The sequence below is a fragment of the Pinus tabuliformis genome, chromosome 1_2 (assembly GCF_031772625.1).
Source record: "Pinus tabuliformis cultivar Carrire ecotype Pingquan chromosome 1_2, CPIR1, whole genome shotgun sequence".
In the NCBI taxonomy this organism is placed as follows: Eukaryota; Viridiplantae; Streptophyta; class Pinopsida; order Pinales; family Pinaceae; genus Pinus; species Pinus tabuliformis.
The window spans coordinates 412786211-412804305 of NC_142298.1; the positions used below are offsets into that span (position 1 = coordinate 412786211).

The window sequence follows — 18095 nt, forward strand, 5'->3', positions numbered from 1 at the left end:
AATTCCTCAAAGTGTAAACTTTATGTTTTTGTACCCTCAAAAAAAGTTTGCACCTTGAGAATTTTATCTCATGCGAAATGTGATATCTTGAAGATAATAACAACAATAACAAAAACAATAACAATAGTATATTTTTAAGATCATAACCTAATCAAATGCCATATTGATATATAAAATGATTGTGTCTATTAAAAAATAGTTTTTTAATAATCTAACTGCTCACTTTACAAAAATACACATCTCTCTTTTCACACGAATTGGTAACTTCAAAGGATGATTTTAGGCAAGACCCAAAATCAAATTACAAAGGTTGCCACTATTCACCTCAATGTTAAGATATTCAAAATTTCTTGCCCTTTCGAGCATATATGAATTACCTTAATACCAAGATATTCAATTTTTCTTACCCCCATTAGGTTTATGGGAATTACTCATCATGGTTTTCAACTTGTTCAAAATTTTGCAACACAAGCTAAAAGAGCTCTAATGTAGAGGGAATTAAACCCGCTAGCTATCACTAAAGCTATTATCCTTCGACTATAAAAATACACATTATAACCCCCAAAACTATGTTTTAAAATAACACATCAATTAAATGAAAAATAATTCTTATTAATGTTAATCACCAAGGAGCAAAGTGTGCCTTACAACTTAGTACCAATGATGGAATATATACATATATACTGCAACTTATAGACAAAATGTTTTGTTTTGTTTTGTGTTTTTTTTACGAAATGACCATATAATTTCAAGCAAGATTATGATCTTTTGTTGTTTAAAATACATTTTTGAATGCACAAATGGATTTAACACCATGACAAATCTCTAATACATTGAAATTCTATAGATTAAACAACTTAAACTCAAGTTTTTAAAAGTCTCTAATAGACTGAAATTCTATAGATTAAACAACTTAAACTCAAGTTTTTAAAAATCTCTATCTCCATCAAATATTTGTAATAGACAGATCTACTCAAAATAATCACTTCCTACCACGTCGCCTAACCCAAACAATTAAACCCATAAAGACTATTAATTCAACTAACTCTCCCACCTATTTTTATATTCACAATAAATATATATATATATATATATATATTTTTTATATTCACATGAATCAGGAATTTTCAAGCAGGAAAATTCAAGCAGGAATTTCCGTTAAAAGGAGAGAAATTGAAAGTTGAAAAACGGGATTTTTTTTCCTTCACGAGCATCGTGTAGGGTTTTAGAGGATTTCTGTGATTTTGTTTTCCTTTGCTTTGTTTTTTCGCTGAAGCAAAGGTCACTCCCCTCAGCCATGGCAGGACTAGTTCGCAACAAGCGAAAACCTGGAGCTTTGCAGGGTCAGCCCAAAGCCAAGGCCAAGAACAAGAAAAACAACACTGAACACCATCACATTGATTCGATTAAAGTTCAGAACAACCAAAACAAAGACCTGTTCGACGACGAGGACGGCACCTCACCCTCGGCGAGCGAAGAGGAAATGCACGGCTCTGGCTCTGCTGATGATTCCTCCGATGCAGAACCGCTTAGAGACGATTTCATCGAGGGGGACTTGCCTAGCGATGACGATTCAGATGAAAGCAAGTTCTTTGAAAGCAGTTTGTATTGGTCTTGAGAAGAAACTCACTGATTTAGTTTTGAAGAAGCTGAACGTTTGTCAATTAATGCACAGGGGACAGCGACGAAGAGGAGGAGCTTGACATAGAGAAAAAATCTCGTATTCTGGACGCTGAAAAGGAACGAGAACAGGAGGATGCAGACGCCGAATTACAGTTGAATATCCAGGAAGAGCCTGATGATTTTAGATTGCCTACTGCAGAAGTAAGTAACATTCACGCGAAGGTCTCCTTTGAAAATTGATCTGTTCTGGCTTAAGCAATGGCCGCCGAGGTGAAATTAGGGTTTAAATTGTTCATGGAATTAGGGTGATAACAGCCCTCTTCTTAAAATTTATTTCTGTATGAACGGTTGACTGATGTGCAGGAGCTGGAAGAAGAAGGAAAGCAGCCGCCTGATCTTCAGAATCTGAAGAGGAGAATAAAAGAGAGTAATGCTTTGTTTTAAACTATTATTATTGTTATTATCATTGTATTTTTATGTAGTTTACAGGTGTCCATTTATTTCACCTGGTTGGGTTCACTCTTTGATGTTGGCTCTGTTACTGAATTGTTCATTTTGGCCAGTTGTTCGAGTTCTATCCAATTTTAAAGCTTTAAGGCAGGAAGGGACTATGCGCAAGGACTATGTTAACCAGCTTGTTGCAGATTTGTCTCTCTACTATGGCTATAATGAATATTTAATTCAGACTTTCCTCGAGGTTGTGAAGCGGCCTCTGAGAATTTCCTTGGCTTAGCATTTTATTTATTTGCTAGTAGTGCAGTTTAGTAACGTTTAAATGGCGTTAAATCGTTATTAAATCTTTGTGAACCGTGGCCTCTGAAGTTCAGATGTTTCCTGTTGCTGAGGTGGTAGAACTGATCGAAGCAAACGAAATTAGCCGTCCTACTTGCCTTCGTACAAACACTTTAAAGGTAAACCACGTGAATCGTTGACATATAATTTTGAATGAACCGCTTTTTGCTAGCTCGGATTGGGTCAAGGTTAGAACTGTCATCAATCGTTTCTGTTGGGAGTATATCATCTGGAAATTCGGAAAATCTTTTGAATGCATTGTAGAGTCAATCATAGGTTGTATCCTAAAGGATGTTGCTTGGAGAGACTTAGTTTTTATGCTTTTGGTAAAGCATGAAAACTTTTCACACTTGCAGCATGTTAATTTTATCTGGCATATCTCATATGAATAAGCTGGAACATATCTACAGACTAGAAGGCGTGATCTTGCTGGCGTTCTGATCAATCGAGGGGTGAACCTTGATCCTCTTGGTAAATGGTCCAAGGTAAATTCTTCTCAGTTTTCATTTGTGCTTGCATTGAGTGTTTTACTTTCCATGTAAGCTGATGTTACTTGGGTTCAGGTTGGGTTGACTGTATATGATTCTCAAGTGCCTATTGGTGCTACTCCAGAGTACATGGCTGGCCATTACATGGTAATGATGTTGCAGTCATAACCGCAATGTTAACTTAGTTGCTTTTCTACTTCTTTAATGACTACTTAAGAGTGGAAAACTTATCTCTTGTTAATGAAATTTAATAATTTATATTGGTTGAGCTAATTCGTAAGTTTGCTCCATGTCAACAGCTGCAAAGTGCTAGCTCATTCTTGCCGGTAATGGCACTGGCTCCTCAAGAAAAAGAGCGAATTTTAGATATGGCGTAAGTACAATGTTTGTGGTAGTGTAAAAGTTTAGCTTATACATTCTTTGCTGTACATAGATACTTGTTACGTTCTGCAATTATAAATTGTTTGTCAAGCAAATCCTTGAATGAGAACGTTGATTGCAGTAAGTTTTCCTCTTTTATTTCCAACTCAATTTATTTACAATGGAAGCTTTTCCATGTGAAGTATACAAAGATGTTGAGCATTGAGTGCTTGAAGCCTAGGATAATCCATCACCAATTTGGTAGGACATTGCATTTAAGATATGATAATACAATAGTTTTATTCATGTCCAATATAAGACTGCACAATTATGTCAAAGGAACTAAAAAGGTACATCTAGTGTTGGTACAAAGTACCAACATAGAACAGTGCTAAAAGTAGAAAGATAGTAAGATCTAAGATCTAAGAGCCAACTAGAGACTCGCTGTTAAATTCTAGCTAAAGAAAGCAGAGACTTGCTATTAAGTTCTAGCTAAAGAGAGCTTAGAATCCCCCATAAGATCTTTACAACTATTCTTCCTCCCCTTTCACAAACTCCCATTTTGCACTAGAGCCAGAGAAAATGAGTGGCATAAAAATTGAATCACTAACTAGAAAAAATTCACATGGTTAGTACATAGACCTATGTCATAGGCACTGTTTTAAGAAACGACCGAGTCGAAACCGAAACGACTGAGCCAGATCGAGCCAGTGCCTGGTTGGGTTGGCTCGGTGGCCGAAACGATTCGTTTGGCTAGGTTGTTACCGAGCCGGTGACTGACTCGGCCAGCTAGGTCACCGTGGCTAAATTGCGGCTTGCGGAGTTTTTTGGGGGGGGAAAAGGACCCCACAACCAATTCTAATTTGGCTTAGGGTTATTTTGAGGTCCATTTACCTCTCCCAACCCTATAAAAGCTACCCAACCCCTCTCATTTCCTCACAGCTATCTCATTGCATTTGTGTGAGAATTTGTGAAGAGTTGTGGAGTTTGTTTTTGGAGCAGTAGTGAGGAGTCTTGGGCAAGCATTGGAGCAGCAGTGAGGAGCTTCTTGGGCAGCCATTGGAGCAGCATTGAGGAGGCGGTTTGTGCCTAGAGGTATTTTTTTTCACTTCTAAAATCTGTTTTTGCTTATTTTTTTTTTGTGCAAATCTGGAAATTGAAAAGAGTGTTTTTTGTAAAAGAAATGAACATTGAAGCAATGCTATTTTTTTTGTTTTCATTTTCAGATTTTTTCCTTTCATTTCCAAGTCAAAAAATGGCTCCTAGAGTGAAAGATGCTGCTTGGGCATATGCTGAAATGGTTGATAATCAAATGCATTGCAAATTTTGCCATAGAAAAATTAAGGAGGGTCCTGGGGGCATTCATAGGTTGAAACAACACTTGGTAGGTATTAGAGGCCAAATTACTCCATGTGAATCACCACAAATTGGGGAGATTAGGAAGGAGTTGTTAAATAGCTTTGAGAAGTTTCAGGAAGAAAAAGCTAGGCGAGGAAGAGGAGTATACAACAAATGATGGCTACTGTCAATTAGGAGGTAACTCCTCAAATGTAATCATATTATTCATTCAGGTTGTTTATTATTATATACAAGAGGGAGTGACTGTTCAGTTCATCTCTCGATGACTCTCCATTTCCTATATTATTTATTTACACTAATTACAGTTGTTCACCCAATTCCTATGATTAGGTGTCAACATTCCCCCCTTAATCTGAAGGGATGTTGGTGAGTCCAAGCATCGTTCTGAATCTTTCAAGCTTTTCTCTTCCAAGCGCTTTGGTGAAGATGTCTGCAATTTGCTCATTAGTGGAACAATGGCGAAGATGGATTGTTTTGGCCTCAACATGATGTCGAATCAGATGATATTTTGTATTGATGTGCTTTGTTCGATCATGGAACTTTGGGTTCTTGGCCAACTTTATTGTCGAGGTATTGTCAATCATGAGTGGAGTCGATTGTACTTGTTTTACTTGCAAATCTTCAAGAATTTTCCTGAGCCACACAATTTCTTTTGTTGCCTCAGCTGCTGCCACATATTCTGCCTTTGTTGTGGAATCTGCTGGAACTGATTGTTTGCGTGATCTCCAGGAGACAGCTCCTGATCCAAGACTCGTAGCATAACCCGAAGTAGATACCTCAGTTTCTTTGTCTCCATCGAAGTCTGAATCAGACTATCCAATCAAGCTGAAGTCACCCACCTGTGTATGCTTGATTCCCAAATCTTGAGTTCCCTTCAAGTACTTTAGAACTCTTTTTGCAGTTGACCAATGTCCCTCACAAGGCTTTTGCATAAACCCGGAGAGGATTCCAACAACAAACGAAATGTCTGGTCTGGTAGTAGTTAGGTAGTTGAGACTTCCTACAAACTGTCTATACTTTGTTACTTCCTCAAATTCTTTTCCTTCAATGGATGTGAGCTTTAAGTTTTGTTCCATTGGAGTAGTCAGAGGATTGCATTCAGTCATGCCAAATCTGTTCAACAGATCTCCAATGTACTTCTTTTGAGAAAGGAATATGGACTTCGGATGTTGAGTTATTTCAATACCAAGATAGTAATGAACATAGCCCAAATCAATCATTTCAAAACCTTTCCTCAATTCCTTCTTTATGGATGCAATGTAGCTCTCATTGTTCCTTGTCATCAAAAGATCATCTACATATACCACAAGATATACAATTGTTTTGCCAACCTTCTTGATAAACAAAGTCACATCATCAAGATCATAATGTTTGAAATTGAATTTCAGAAGATGCTCAGTTAGTTTTTCATACCAGGCTCACGGTGCTTGTTTGAGGCCATACAAGGATTTCACAAGTTTGCATACTTTATGTTCATGTCCTTTTACAACAAATCCTTCAGGCTGGGACATAAAAACATTCTCTTTTAGATCTCCATTCAAGAAAGCAATTTTTACATCCATTTAATGGACTTTCCAATTGTTCTGAGCTGCTAGGGCAAAGAGTGTCTGGATGGTAGCCCATTTTGCTGTGGGGGCAAAAGTCTCCTCATAATTGACCCCTTCCTTCTGTGCAAAACCTTTTGTCACAAGCCTGGCTTTGTGCTTGTCAAGTGAGCCATGCTCTTTATACTTGTTCTTGTAGACCCACTTGCAACCAATTGGTTTGGTTCCCAATGGAGGATCAACCAGCTTCCAAGTGCCATTCTTTATCAAGGCATCATACTCCTTTTGCATTGCTTCTTTCCATTCATCATGAGAAGCAGTTTCTTTGAAGGAAGTTTGTTCAAAATTTGTAGACAAATCCAATTCACAATCATAAAAAACATCCATATTAATAGTTGAATCAGAGTCATCTACATCACCTCCATTTTGCCAGGTTGAATTTATAGTTCCTGTCTTTCCAACCTCATCAGGATGAACACTTTCAAGTGTCTTTGTCAGCCACTTTGGGGGACCTTTCTGAGATGGTCCAGGCTGCTCCGTTGATTGAGTTGGGATTGAATCAAGATTGAGTCTCCTAATTCTGTCAATCACATCACTCAAAGTATCATCCATTGTTGGAGTTTCATGCAGGGGAGAGAGTGCTTCAGAAGAAGATTCCACAGGTTGATCTAGTATAGGAATCCCCCCTTCAAGATGTGGAATTTGATTATCAAATTCTTGAAATGATTTTGCATTTGCGAATCTATCCAAGCGATCAAGTTGCCGCTCAACAACATTGTCAGTTTTGGATGATTCAAGAAAGATTACATCTCTAGATACAAAAAACTTTTTATTGACTTCATCATAGAGACGATATGCTTTGGAGGTGTTTGAATACCCCAGGAAGATACACTTACGACATTTTGCACCAAGTTTGTTTCTATGTACCTTTGGTATCAAGGCTTAACATGTGGAACCAAAGACCCTGAGATGCTTTACTGAAGGAATGTGCCCATACCACATTTCATAAGGAGTCTTGTTTCTAATAACATTAAATGGACATCTATTATTTACATATACAACACATAAAACTGCGTCAGCCCAAAACATCGATTTTACATTTTTGAAAAACATCATGGAGCGCACCATATTTAAGATTGTCCTATTCATTCTTTCAGCTACTCCGTTCTGTTGGGGATTATAAGGAACAATTGTTTGATGTTTGGTCCCATGTTGGCGAATATAGTTTTCAAATTCATTTGAAGTGTATTCTTTTCCATTATTAGTGCGAATAGAGCCAATATGAGATTGTGCATCATTTTCAATCCATGTATGAAAGTTCTTGAATGTTTGAAAAGCATCAGATTTGTTCTTCAATGAATAAGCCCAACACATTCTGGTGTAGTCATCAATAAATGTCATCATATATTTATTTCCATTTGCAGAAGGAACATGCATTGGACCATATAAATCTGAATGAATGTGTTCAAGTTTTCTATGTGCTCTGGAATGTGAATCATGAAAAGATTGTTTGCTATGCTTTCCTAGAATGCAAGGATCACATTGCTTAAGTTTCCTAGGAATTGTAGGCAAACCAGTAACACCATTTTTTTCAATAAGCAGAGGCTGTCATAGTTCAAGTGTCCAAATCTAACATGCCATAATAAACTTGATGGAAATGTACCTTCTTCACAATGAGAATTGTATGAGAAATTTTGTGCATGAGCAGAGGTGCCCTGCAGCTTGAGAAGCCTTTCTTCTTCTATCCCCGTCATGACAAGTGAGTGGTCTGATGCTTTTCTCACCTCAATCTTGCCATCAAACATATGAATGGAGTGTCCTTGCTGGCGGATGTGGACCAAGGACAACAAGTTTCTCCTCAATTGTGGGAGATATAAAACATGAAGCAGAAGAAAGTCTGGAAGACTAGGCAATTTAAGCCTGATTGTACCAAAGCCCTGATGGCTTGAGTTTTGATTTGTCTGCAAAGTACACTGCTCCATCAACATTGTCAGTAAATTCTTCAAAAAAATCTCCTCTAAAAGTCATGTGGCAAGTTGCTCCTGAATCAAGCAACCAATCATTTTCCCAAGAAGTAAGTGAAGCATTAAATGAGTCTTCATTTACTCCAATATTACAGTGTGCCACAACATAGTGAGTGGATGCAGATGCTTTACCTTTCTCTTTGTCATTAGTTTTACCTTTGGGTTGGTTTCTTTCATGCTCAATTCTGTCCCAAGGCAACTTGCATGTGGATGCATCATGTGATCCATCTCTTTTGCAGCGTATGCAGTGCAAATCTGACTTTTCTCCTTGAGAGTGTCTGTCCCCCTGCCTTTGAAATTTCTTCTTCTTCCTCTTCGACCACCTCTTCCTCTGGAAGAATCTTTTCTCTCTATGTGCACGGCACACAACCTCTTCAGAAGATTGAGGAGTTGTCTTCTTCCCAAAAGCTTTCTCTCTTTCAACGAATTTTTTCACAAGGGAGTCAAAGGTAATATCTTTGAGGTTTCCATTTGCTTGCAATGACTCAAGATAATTTGAGTAAGTGGGATAAAGTGCCTTGAGAAAAGCTATCAGAGGAATGTCCAGTTCAACATTAGTGACTTTGATATCATGCATAATAGATTTTACTTCTGATGCAAGAGCAAGAGGATCATCATTTTGTAATTCAAGGGTGAACAATTTAATCATGAGTTGAACAACTTCAACTGCAGAGTGTGAGTCATAGAGTTCCTTCAGTTTTTTTAGGGCTTAGAAAGCATTTGAAAATGGCGAAATATGGCGATTCACCTCTTCATTTACTGACGTTGCAATCAATGCATAAGCCTTATTGTTGTTATTTTCTCAAATGGCGAATTCCTTGTCTGAGGTACGTTGTTCTGGCTCTTTATCTCCGTTTCCAACACACACTCCTTTCCACAACTCATTAAAAATGAGAGTGTGTTTGATTTTCTGAGACCACTCAGGATAATTTTCCTTCCCATTCAGGACTACTCCCACAATTTTCCGAGACCACTCAGGATAATTTTCCTTCCCATTCAGGACCACTCCCACAATAGATATTAATGAGTGCATTTAAAAAAAAATATACTTTTGCTGCCAATAAGCTGTAAGAAATTGCAGTTCTGTTTGTAAAAAAAAAAACTACAATTTTAATGTATATAACAGAGGTATGGACATGCTCACAAAACCCAACAGGTGAGTACAAATGTAAGGCTTCCACTTCAGAAGGTTTGATTTAGAGATGGTCCACACAAAAATTGAACCTCAATGTCTAACTATCAACAAAGCACACATTCAAGACCTGTATCTCTGATGAAAACAAGCACATTTTTGACAAAATAAAATGTCTCTTTCAAAATTCACCAGTACAACCCACTTAAAAACATCCTATACAGGACTCAAATAAAATGCCTCTTTCAAAATTCACCAGTACAACCCACTTAAAAACATATTAGAATAGATAATAAGGCATGTAATCTACAGGTTTTCTTCACGGTCAATCTGAGAGTCACAGTCTAAAACTCCGTGTCAAAGCAAGTACCCATGAATTTTTTTAGGGAAGGCAGAGGGCCAATACCATGGAGCAGTTGCCTCACATAACCAACCGAATGTCTGCAGCAGTTGCCAGAGAGGGGAAAACCTGCAAAACGGTTATCAAATTCTTGATAGAGGCACACCTGTGGAGTGGTTACAAGAGGTCAGTTCTGCAAAATAGGCAGAACATAGGCAGAATAGGCAGAAGGGAGTTACAAAGCAGAGAGGGAAGCCAAAAATGGCGCTGGCTCTGATACCATGTCAGACCAGGAGGTAACTCCTCAAATGTAATTGTATTATTCATTCAGGTTGTTTATTATTATATACAAGAGAGAGTGACTGTTCAGTTCATCTCCCGATGACTCTCCATTTACTATATTATTTATTTACACTAATTACAGTTGTTCACCCAATTCCTATGATTAGGTGTCAACAGTGACCAACCCCCATTTTGATTTTGAGAGCTCTTCTTCTATCCCTTGTATTGATGCATCCAACCCCTTCCACTATGTTCCTCCCTCTTTGGAGTCCATGCAAGAAAAAAAGGGTAAGGGTAAAATGAAAAAGAAGGGTGATATGAATATCAAAAGTTATTTCACTGTCACACTCTCCTCTCCATCAGATGCACATGGTCCTCAAGCTAGTAGAACTTTTGTAGAACTTTACAACCCACTTTAGATGACCATTGGAAGAAAGAATTGAGGGAGATTGCTTGTGATTACATAGCTAGATGGTGGTATGATGCTGATATCCCCTTCAATGCTTCCCGTTCACCATATTATGAGCCTATGTTTGATGCCATATTTGCTGCTGGAAAGGGCTTCAAAGGCCCTACTATGCATGAATTAAGGGGGTCTTTTTAATTTTAGGTATGTTCTATGCTTAGAGCAATTGTTGGACACCTAATCCTCAATGGGTTAGTGTGGAAGCCGAATGGACAAAAGGAGTTCAAGAGACCTTGGGATGTGGAACCCAACGGTCACATATTGTACTATAAATGTAAATCATTTGTTAATAAAAATTGTACTATCATGATTTATCCTTCATATTCTATTGCTGTCCATGTGTGTTTAACATGGTATCAGAGCGGGCGATCTCCTGCCCTGCTCAAATGTGAGCCGCTTGTTTTTCTGTGGCCTTTTATGTGCATGTCAGTCCTGCACCTCTACCCATAATCCTGAAATAGTAAAATTGGTGTGCTAGGTCTGCAAATTCAAATGTTTTATATCAGCCTGGTCTTCATTACCTGTGTCTGAGCTGCCTTGAATAGCGCTGACATGGTCTTCATTACCTATGTCTGAGCTGCCTTGAATAGCGCTGGCCTAGTCTTCATTACCTATGTCTGAGCTGCCTTGAATAGCGTTGGCCTGGTCTTCATTACCTGTAACGTTCCATGCATACTTGACGCTACTGAGCACCTTGCCTTCCTGCGGCCTTCCTGTGTGTCAGAACTGTCATTACTATTCCTGGAAAGACTGATTCCAGTGCTAGAAGAATCGCGCAAGAAGAAATCTTCGTTGGATATACAGGACATTTTTCTCCGCCTGAATTTTGATATCATATGTTTTGCTATAGTCGGTAAAGACGCCGGATTCCTGCTACCGGATCTTCCAGAGGTTCCTTTTGCCAGAGCCTTTGATGAAGCCATCGAGTCGGGCACTTACCGTCTCGTTATTCCGCCATTTATAAAGTGATGAAGTTTCTCAATGTTGGATTCGAGAGAAAACACAGAAGAGCCAAGGGTATAATACTTGAATATGCATTCTCCCGCAACTCTTTGTTGTAGAGACATTGCGGCAACTTTCCTGGGTTGTGTGCATACCAAGGAACCTTTGTTGGCAAACCCCGTGTCTGCAAGATACTGTACCAACTCAGTACTCTTTCCAGAACCTGTCTTTCCAATCAGTATCGTTACCTGGTGCATGTGGACTCGCTGAATGGCTTCCCATCTGCTAAAATACATGGGCAACGCCGACTCGAGATGACTGCACTCCATAAAATTGGAAACACATTCCAGAGCTACTTTGCCGTTTTCAATTTCATCAGGTTTGGGCCTTTTTTAAAGTTTGTATAGTAGCCACCTGCAATCTTTTGTAGTGAATGGAGGGCCCAACCGGGTTTGAACCGGTGTCCTCTTGACATCGAGATATTTTGAGGTATTTTGATTGATCTCTTGTCAAGCACTCTGCCACTGAGCTACAGGCCCTGCGACGCTACCACCCATAACCGCATATTCAGAAACCGGAGAAATTCCTTCGAGGTGCTCAAACCCAGGACCTACTGCTCATTCTTGGACACGAGAACCGATCTGGAGCTGGTGAATCAGTTGCCGGATTGCTGCCCAACTGCATTCATTGTTGTAGTGACAAAGAGGAGTAATAGAGGCAAGTGTATTTTTGGCTTGAACAGGATTTTCTATTTGTCCAATGATTCCATTATGTGACTGCGTTTGAGATTTCCTGAAAAGATTTTCTCATTCACTGTGGCATAATAACAAAAGAAAATATTTACTCTCGTCCGACTGTGTCTAGTAAATAATTTTGGGACCATTCTGGCTACGAAAGGAGGAGAGGTGGATTTGATTTTGGCATTCAGAGAATGTGAAAAATTTGATGGAGTAAAGGAAGATGATTCAGTACTGATTCTTGTTGGTATCATGCTGCTGGAACGCTTTTAGAACGCTGTTGGTGTCAGAACGCTGTTGGAACCTCCACCTTCCTTACCACTCTCACGCTGTCCTTGGTATCGTTATTATTGTTTGTGTGTTGACTGCATATACGTTGTTTGTACTACACATATGCTGACTCTCCCATAGTCCCCGGTGGTATTCCCATATTTCATCGTTGAATATATATATGTATTACCCTATTACGCTGTTCATATATCTATACGTGTCCACCTGTAAAATCAATACATTACTTGCTTCAAGTTTGAGCCAACCTGGACGTAGTTTAATACCACCATTCTGAGTTAGACCGACACCGTTCTAATAACACTAGTTTTCAAACAACTCCCAAACTAGTCATACGTTCATCGTGTTACCAGAGTCTATCAAATGCTCGACGAATTTTACCAAGAAGCATATTTTTTAGAATAGAAAATATGCACAAAACATTAGCATTTGGGGGCATGACAGGCAGAGAGCAATTAAAATCATGATAGAGCGCAAAGGGTTCTAATGGAGCTTCAATATCCGAGAGCTTGATAGCTAGAGGCTCAAATTAAGATTCATATTGACACAATGTTGTTGTGACTATTTTGCAAGGGTGGCAAATGTGTTCCTGTATATCTCGTGTGGAAAATGTCCATGCTAAGAACGCTGCTCCAGCGACAGGAGGAACATGACCAGAGATATGTGCTCCACCATTTGAGTTTGAATTGGAATTATTCTCCATGTATGTGAACCGAGAAGGGCAAGAGGCATCTTGTACTGCTGTAGTTGCACTTGAAGGAATGCTAGTAGATGCAAGTTCTTTTGGCTTTTGATCATAAAGATCCTCCTTTGGCTTAGTTGTAAGCCTTTTTGACACCAAGCTCACCAGTTTTATTTCCAACAATTCTCTTTGCTACCAGTGGTTTTTTAACTGTACTTGCAATAGCTGGAGGTGGAAGACCTACTTCAGCTTTAGAAGGAACTGCTTGAGGTGCATCAATTTCATCATTGAAAAAAAAAATCAGTTGCTAAAGTTGAACTCTTCCCAACATTGTTTTTGAGTTATTTTGGATATAACTGCAAACAAGTTGTATGATTGTTTGGTTCTTTTTCAGAGACATTGCTGCAGTTTTTTGATATTCTATAAGACTTATATTCAAGAGATAGTTTTGATGAGCTAACGAAATTGGGTGCCAGAACTTGGTCTATTGTAGATGCTATTACTGAGATTATATGACTATATCAGGTGTTGAGATATAAAAGTTTTCAATAAGAACCAATCTGCATTATCTAGTTTGTTGACTCCTTGCAAATTTTGAGAAAGAAAGAATTATAGTGTTGAATGAATACTTAAGTTGCTTCCTGGTATGCTTCAAGACTTTCTTGGCCTACTGTAAAGCAATTCAAGTTGATCCGGTTTCAGCATCTTCGAATTCTACCTGTTGCTTCTTGTTGCACACTGATCATTTGCTGCACATTTATAAGGATATTGCTGTGTACTGTGAGTGGGTATTACTTTTCTGCATTAAGTAGTAGTTGTGATCAGTTTTTAAGGTATAAATGGCTCTAATTGGTGAAGTATTAGAGTTCCTCAAAACCCTGATACGATGTACTGTTGAAGACACAGTAAAAATCAGCAAAGTCAATCTTGCTCATGTTCAAATATGTCTACAAAATGCACAAGAGAAAATTGATTTTTTACAGCTTGAATCTCAGCTTCAGCAAGAAGAATTAAAACAGAGGAGTCATCATTCTGAACATGTTTCTGTTCAGAACATTGAGACTGCAACCCATCAAAAGCAAGTCATTAATGTTACAGTTGGTTCAGATTTAGATGCAGATGCAGAAACTCAGTCTGCACTTCCCAAGCCCATCATCAGACCTTGGGAACAGCTTGTCCACAACAAGCACAAAACTGGTCTTGGATATGAGAAGGACTTGTCCTTTCATATTCCAGACTACTCAAATCCCATTCAGTTTCAGAGTGCTGGATTCATTCATGACAGTTCACCTGCTCTTCATGACAGTTCACATCCAGCTGTTCCAGACTCTGCGCCTCTTCCACAGCAAGAACAACAACAACAACAGATTGTGAAATGCCAACACTGTGACCGAGTTGGCCATTTGAAAGATCATTGTTTTGATCTTCATCCATGTAAGCACTGTCATAAAACCAATCATTCTTCACACAGATGCTTCAGAAATAAATGTCCTGCAAGAACAAAGATTCATCTTGGATGGATCGCTTCTTGGCAATGGGCATCAACAGCCAAGAAGATATTCCAAACACATGTCAGAATTTGTTCCAGAGTATTGAACAGTCTTGCAGTTGAATTTTCTCCGTCATCTCACCTTGTATTTGACAGGGGGAAATGATGGTCATCTACAAGCTTCAAAGTAACATCAAGCGAGCCTGAGCCACAACCTGCCACACCAGTTTCAGAGTTGTAGCCAGAGACAAAGATGCCCGTGAGCATGCCTTCAATTGGCAATCTGGGACACTTCCTCTAGCAGAAGATTGCAGCTTCTTGCCAGTTTCGGAAGAATTCCAGGAACAAAATTGAGGACACTTCCTCTAGCAGAAGACACCAGCTTCTTGCCAGATTTGGAAGAGTTCCAGGAATTGCATTAAGCATTCCAGAGTTGTTGGTCATCCTTAAACCATCACAGGTTGAGACTTCCCTTTTTAGGTTGAAGTTCTCCCTTTTATGCGGGGTGAGACCTCCCTTTCATGGTTGAAGGTTTCCCTCTTCAAAACAATAGGAGCACTTCCTCTAGCAAAAGACTTCAGCTTCTTGCCAGTTTTGGAAGAGTTTCGGGAACTGCACTAAGCGTTCTAGTGTTGGTGGTCATCGTTAAACCACCGCCCTTTATAGTATATACCAACATTTCAGAGAGCATATTCAACCTAGTGTTGCCATGCATTTTTGCAGATTTTGAATTATAGCTCTCTTCTTGGACTCATACATAACCCTTTGGATTAAGGGGGGGAATGTTGGACACCTAATCCTCAATGGGTTAGTGTGGAAGCCGAATGGACAAAAGGAGTCCAGGAGACCTTGGGATGTGGAACCCAACGGTCACATATTGTACTATAAATGTAAATCATTTGTTAATAAAAATTGTACTCTCATGATTTATCCTTCATATTCTATCGCTGCCCATGTGTGTTTAACAACAATTTATTTCAATTTTCACAGTTAGCTCAATATCTTTTCCAGATTAGCAATCACATCAGCATTAAAGTAAATTGCAGATAGAACATAAACATAAATTGCAGAAGACAAGCCAAGATAAGAGGACACAAGATGTGGCGCTAGCTAGGGACAAACCCCAATGTAGGGAAACCCTTGATCAATTCTTCTTATATGTTCTTCAATAGTTCAGTAGAGAGAGAGAGAGATAATACATTTAATAGATCATCTTGAAGAAGATGATATGTGAGATCAGTTGAAGACACGCCGCTTCAACTGATTCTCCAAGGTGATTCCTTCACCTATCATTGCGCTGAGTTTCGTCATTATGTTGCACCTCACCATGCTGCACCCATCATCACTATGTTGCATCTCATCATGCTTCACGAATCATGACTGTACCATGTACCTGCTGCACCAAGCATCATTGCTGTCCCAAGTACTATTGTTGCACCTAGCTGCACCATGTACTTGTTGCACCTTGCTGTTGCTACTATCCCATTGTGCCATTGCTGCACAATATCATTGTTGTCCCATTATAGTTCTGTCCCAACATGTTGCTGTCCCATCAATGTCATTGCTGTCCCATCATAGTTCTGTCCCAACATGCTACTGTTCCATCATTGTCTGAAGCTGATCATGTTGCCACACAACTGTCTGAAGTGGTATGTTGAACCATGTTGACACACAACATGTCTCATGTGCTTGCAACACCATGCTTGCCTTAGCATTCCTTTGCTGTCCCATTTACTATACAGTTGTCCCTTGCCACTGCTGCCTAGATATATAGGTGTAGCTGTTGTCCCTAATAGTCATGCTATACCTTGCTGCTATCCCATGTGTCTTAGCAACACCATGTAGCCTAGCTGTCCCATTTATTAGCATTGCTGTCCTGGGCATGTTTGAGTCCTCAAACTCTCATGCTGTCCTTGTTTTGAGGGTCACCTACAACCCACCTTTTCAGCCGTATTAGGCCTGCATCTAGGGCACCGTAGGTTAGCGTTAGGGCTCCCTTTAGACTACGTTAGGGCTGCCTTTAGACAGCATTTAGGGCTGCCCTTTAGACAATGTTTAGGGCTGCTCTTAGACTGCGTTTAGGGCTGCCTTTTGGACAGCGTTAGGGCCTCTCTTAGACTGCGTCTAGGGCTGCCTTTTGACAGCGTTTAGGGCTGCTCTTAGACTGCGTTTAGGGCTGCCTTTTGGACAACGTTAGGGCCTCTCTTAGACTGCGTCTAGGGCTGCCTTTTGACAACGTTTAGGGCTGCTCTTAGACTGTGTTTAGGGCTGCCTTTTGGACAGTGTTAGGGCCTCTCTTTGCTGTGATAGGATTCTTCCAAGACTTCGGCTAGGGCATGCTTCCTTGACAACATTTTTGATTTCTTCTTTCACAGCGTCTAGGGCTAGGGCTTCTCCTTTAGGGCAGCTCCCTTAGTCTTTTTTCCTCCATCGTCTAGGGCTTCCACTCCTAGATTTCTCTTCCACTAAAACCCAAGACAAGTAGAGAGAAATCAAGATAGAAGTGTGTGTGAAATGACTCTCAAGTCATCTCTTTTTATACTAAAATGTTGAGCACATGTGGGGTTTATTTGGTTGCTGGCCGACCTTGACGAATTGTCTTATAACACAAATAAATTCATAACTCCATGAATACTTATCGGAATCGGATGATCTTTAGATCAATCCTACACCCTCTTGATGAGAGGGATCCAAGAAAAATATCAGTTGCCATAAATAAGATGACCACATGGAGTTTGGCTGGCCCTAGTTGCCAATTTTAATAGGTCTCGTTTGCAGAAAGAAATTTCCTCAATTGATGAGTATTTGAAAGATTTCAAAAACTCATGGGCAAAACAGGATGTACCATCATGTCAGATAGATGCACTGATTTAAGGAACCGTACCATCATAAACTTTCTTATCTTTTTGCCCACATGGAACCATGTTTCTAAAATCAGTTGATGCATCTGATAGGGTGAAAGATGGACAATTGTTGTTTCAGCTATTGGATGAGGTTGTTGAGGAGGTGGGGGTGGCTAATGTTGTTCAAGTCATCACAGATAATGCCTCTAACTATGTTCTTGCTGGTAAACTATTAGAGGAAAAACACAAAACCATCTTTTGGACCCCATGTGCTGCACATTGCATAGACCTCATGCTTGAGGATATTGGCAAATTAGATTGGGTCAAGAACACTGTAGATCATGCCAAAAGCATAACAAAATGTATCTACAATCATTCATGGATTTTGAGCCTGATGAGGAGACACATAGGGGGCAGAGATATTATTAGGCTTGCCATCACTAGATTTGCAACTCATTTTTTGACATTGCAATCTATGCTTTCCCAACATAGAAACTTGCAAAAGATGTTTTCCAGTGATGAATGGAATCAAAGCCAGTGGTCTAACAAATAGGATGGCAAAGATTTGAAAAAGAAAGTTAATGAAGAAATATTTTGGAAAAAGGCAGCAAAGATTGTGAAGGTTGCTGAGCCACTGGTTAAGGTGTTGTGGTTGGTGGATGGGGAAAGATTGGCTATGGGCTTCATTTATGAGGCTATGGATC

The 18095-nt window shown here is 39.4% G+C and overlaps 1 protein-coding gene across 1 annotated transcript in view; it reads left to right on the plus strand.

Moving 5' to 3' along the window:
* Window positions 1–1158: 1158 nt before the first annotated feature.
* The window catches only part of LOC149206093 (26S rRNA (cytosine-C(5))-methyltransferase NOP2B-like), an 83016-nt gene continuing 66079 nt past the window's right edge, over window positions 1159–18095 (plus strand). The window contains exons 1-8 of the mRNA XM_089395298.1: window positions 1159–1583; window positions 1676–1824; window positions 1987–2050; window positions 2187–2320; window positions 2451–2534; window positions 2826–2900; window positions 2979–3050; window positions 3203–3276. Of these exons, the coding sequence (XP_089251424.1) occupies window positions 1298–1583; window positions 1676–1824; window positions 1987–2050; window positions 2187–2320; window positions 2451–2534; window positions 2826–2900; window positions 2979–3050; window positions 3203–3276 (938 nt within the window). The 5' untranslated portion in view covers window positions 1159–1297. The remainder of the gene's footprint in view (window positions 1584–1675; window positions 1825–1986; window positions 2051–2186; window positions 2321–2450; window positions 2535–2825; window positions 2901–2978; window positions 3051–3202; window positions 3277–18095) is intronic.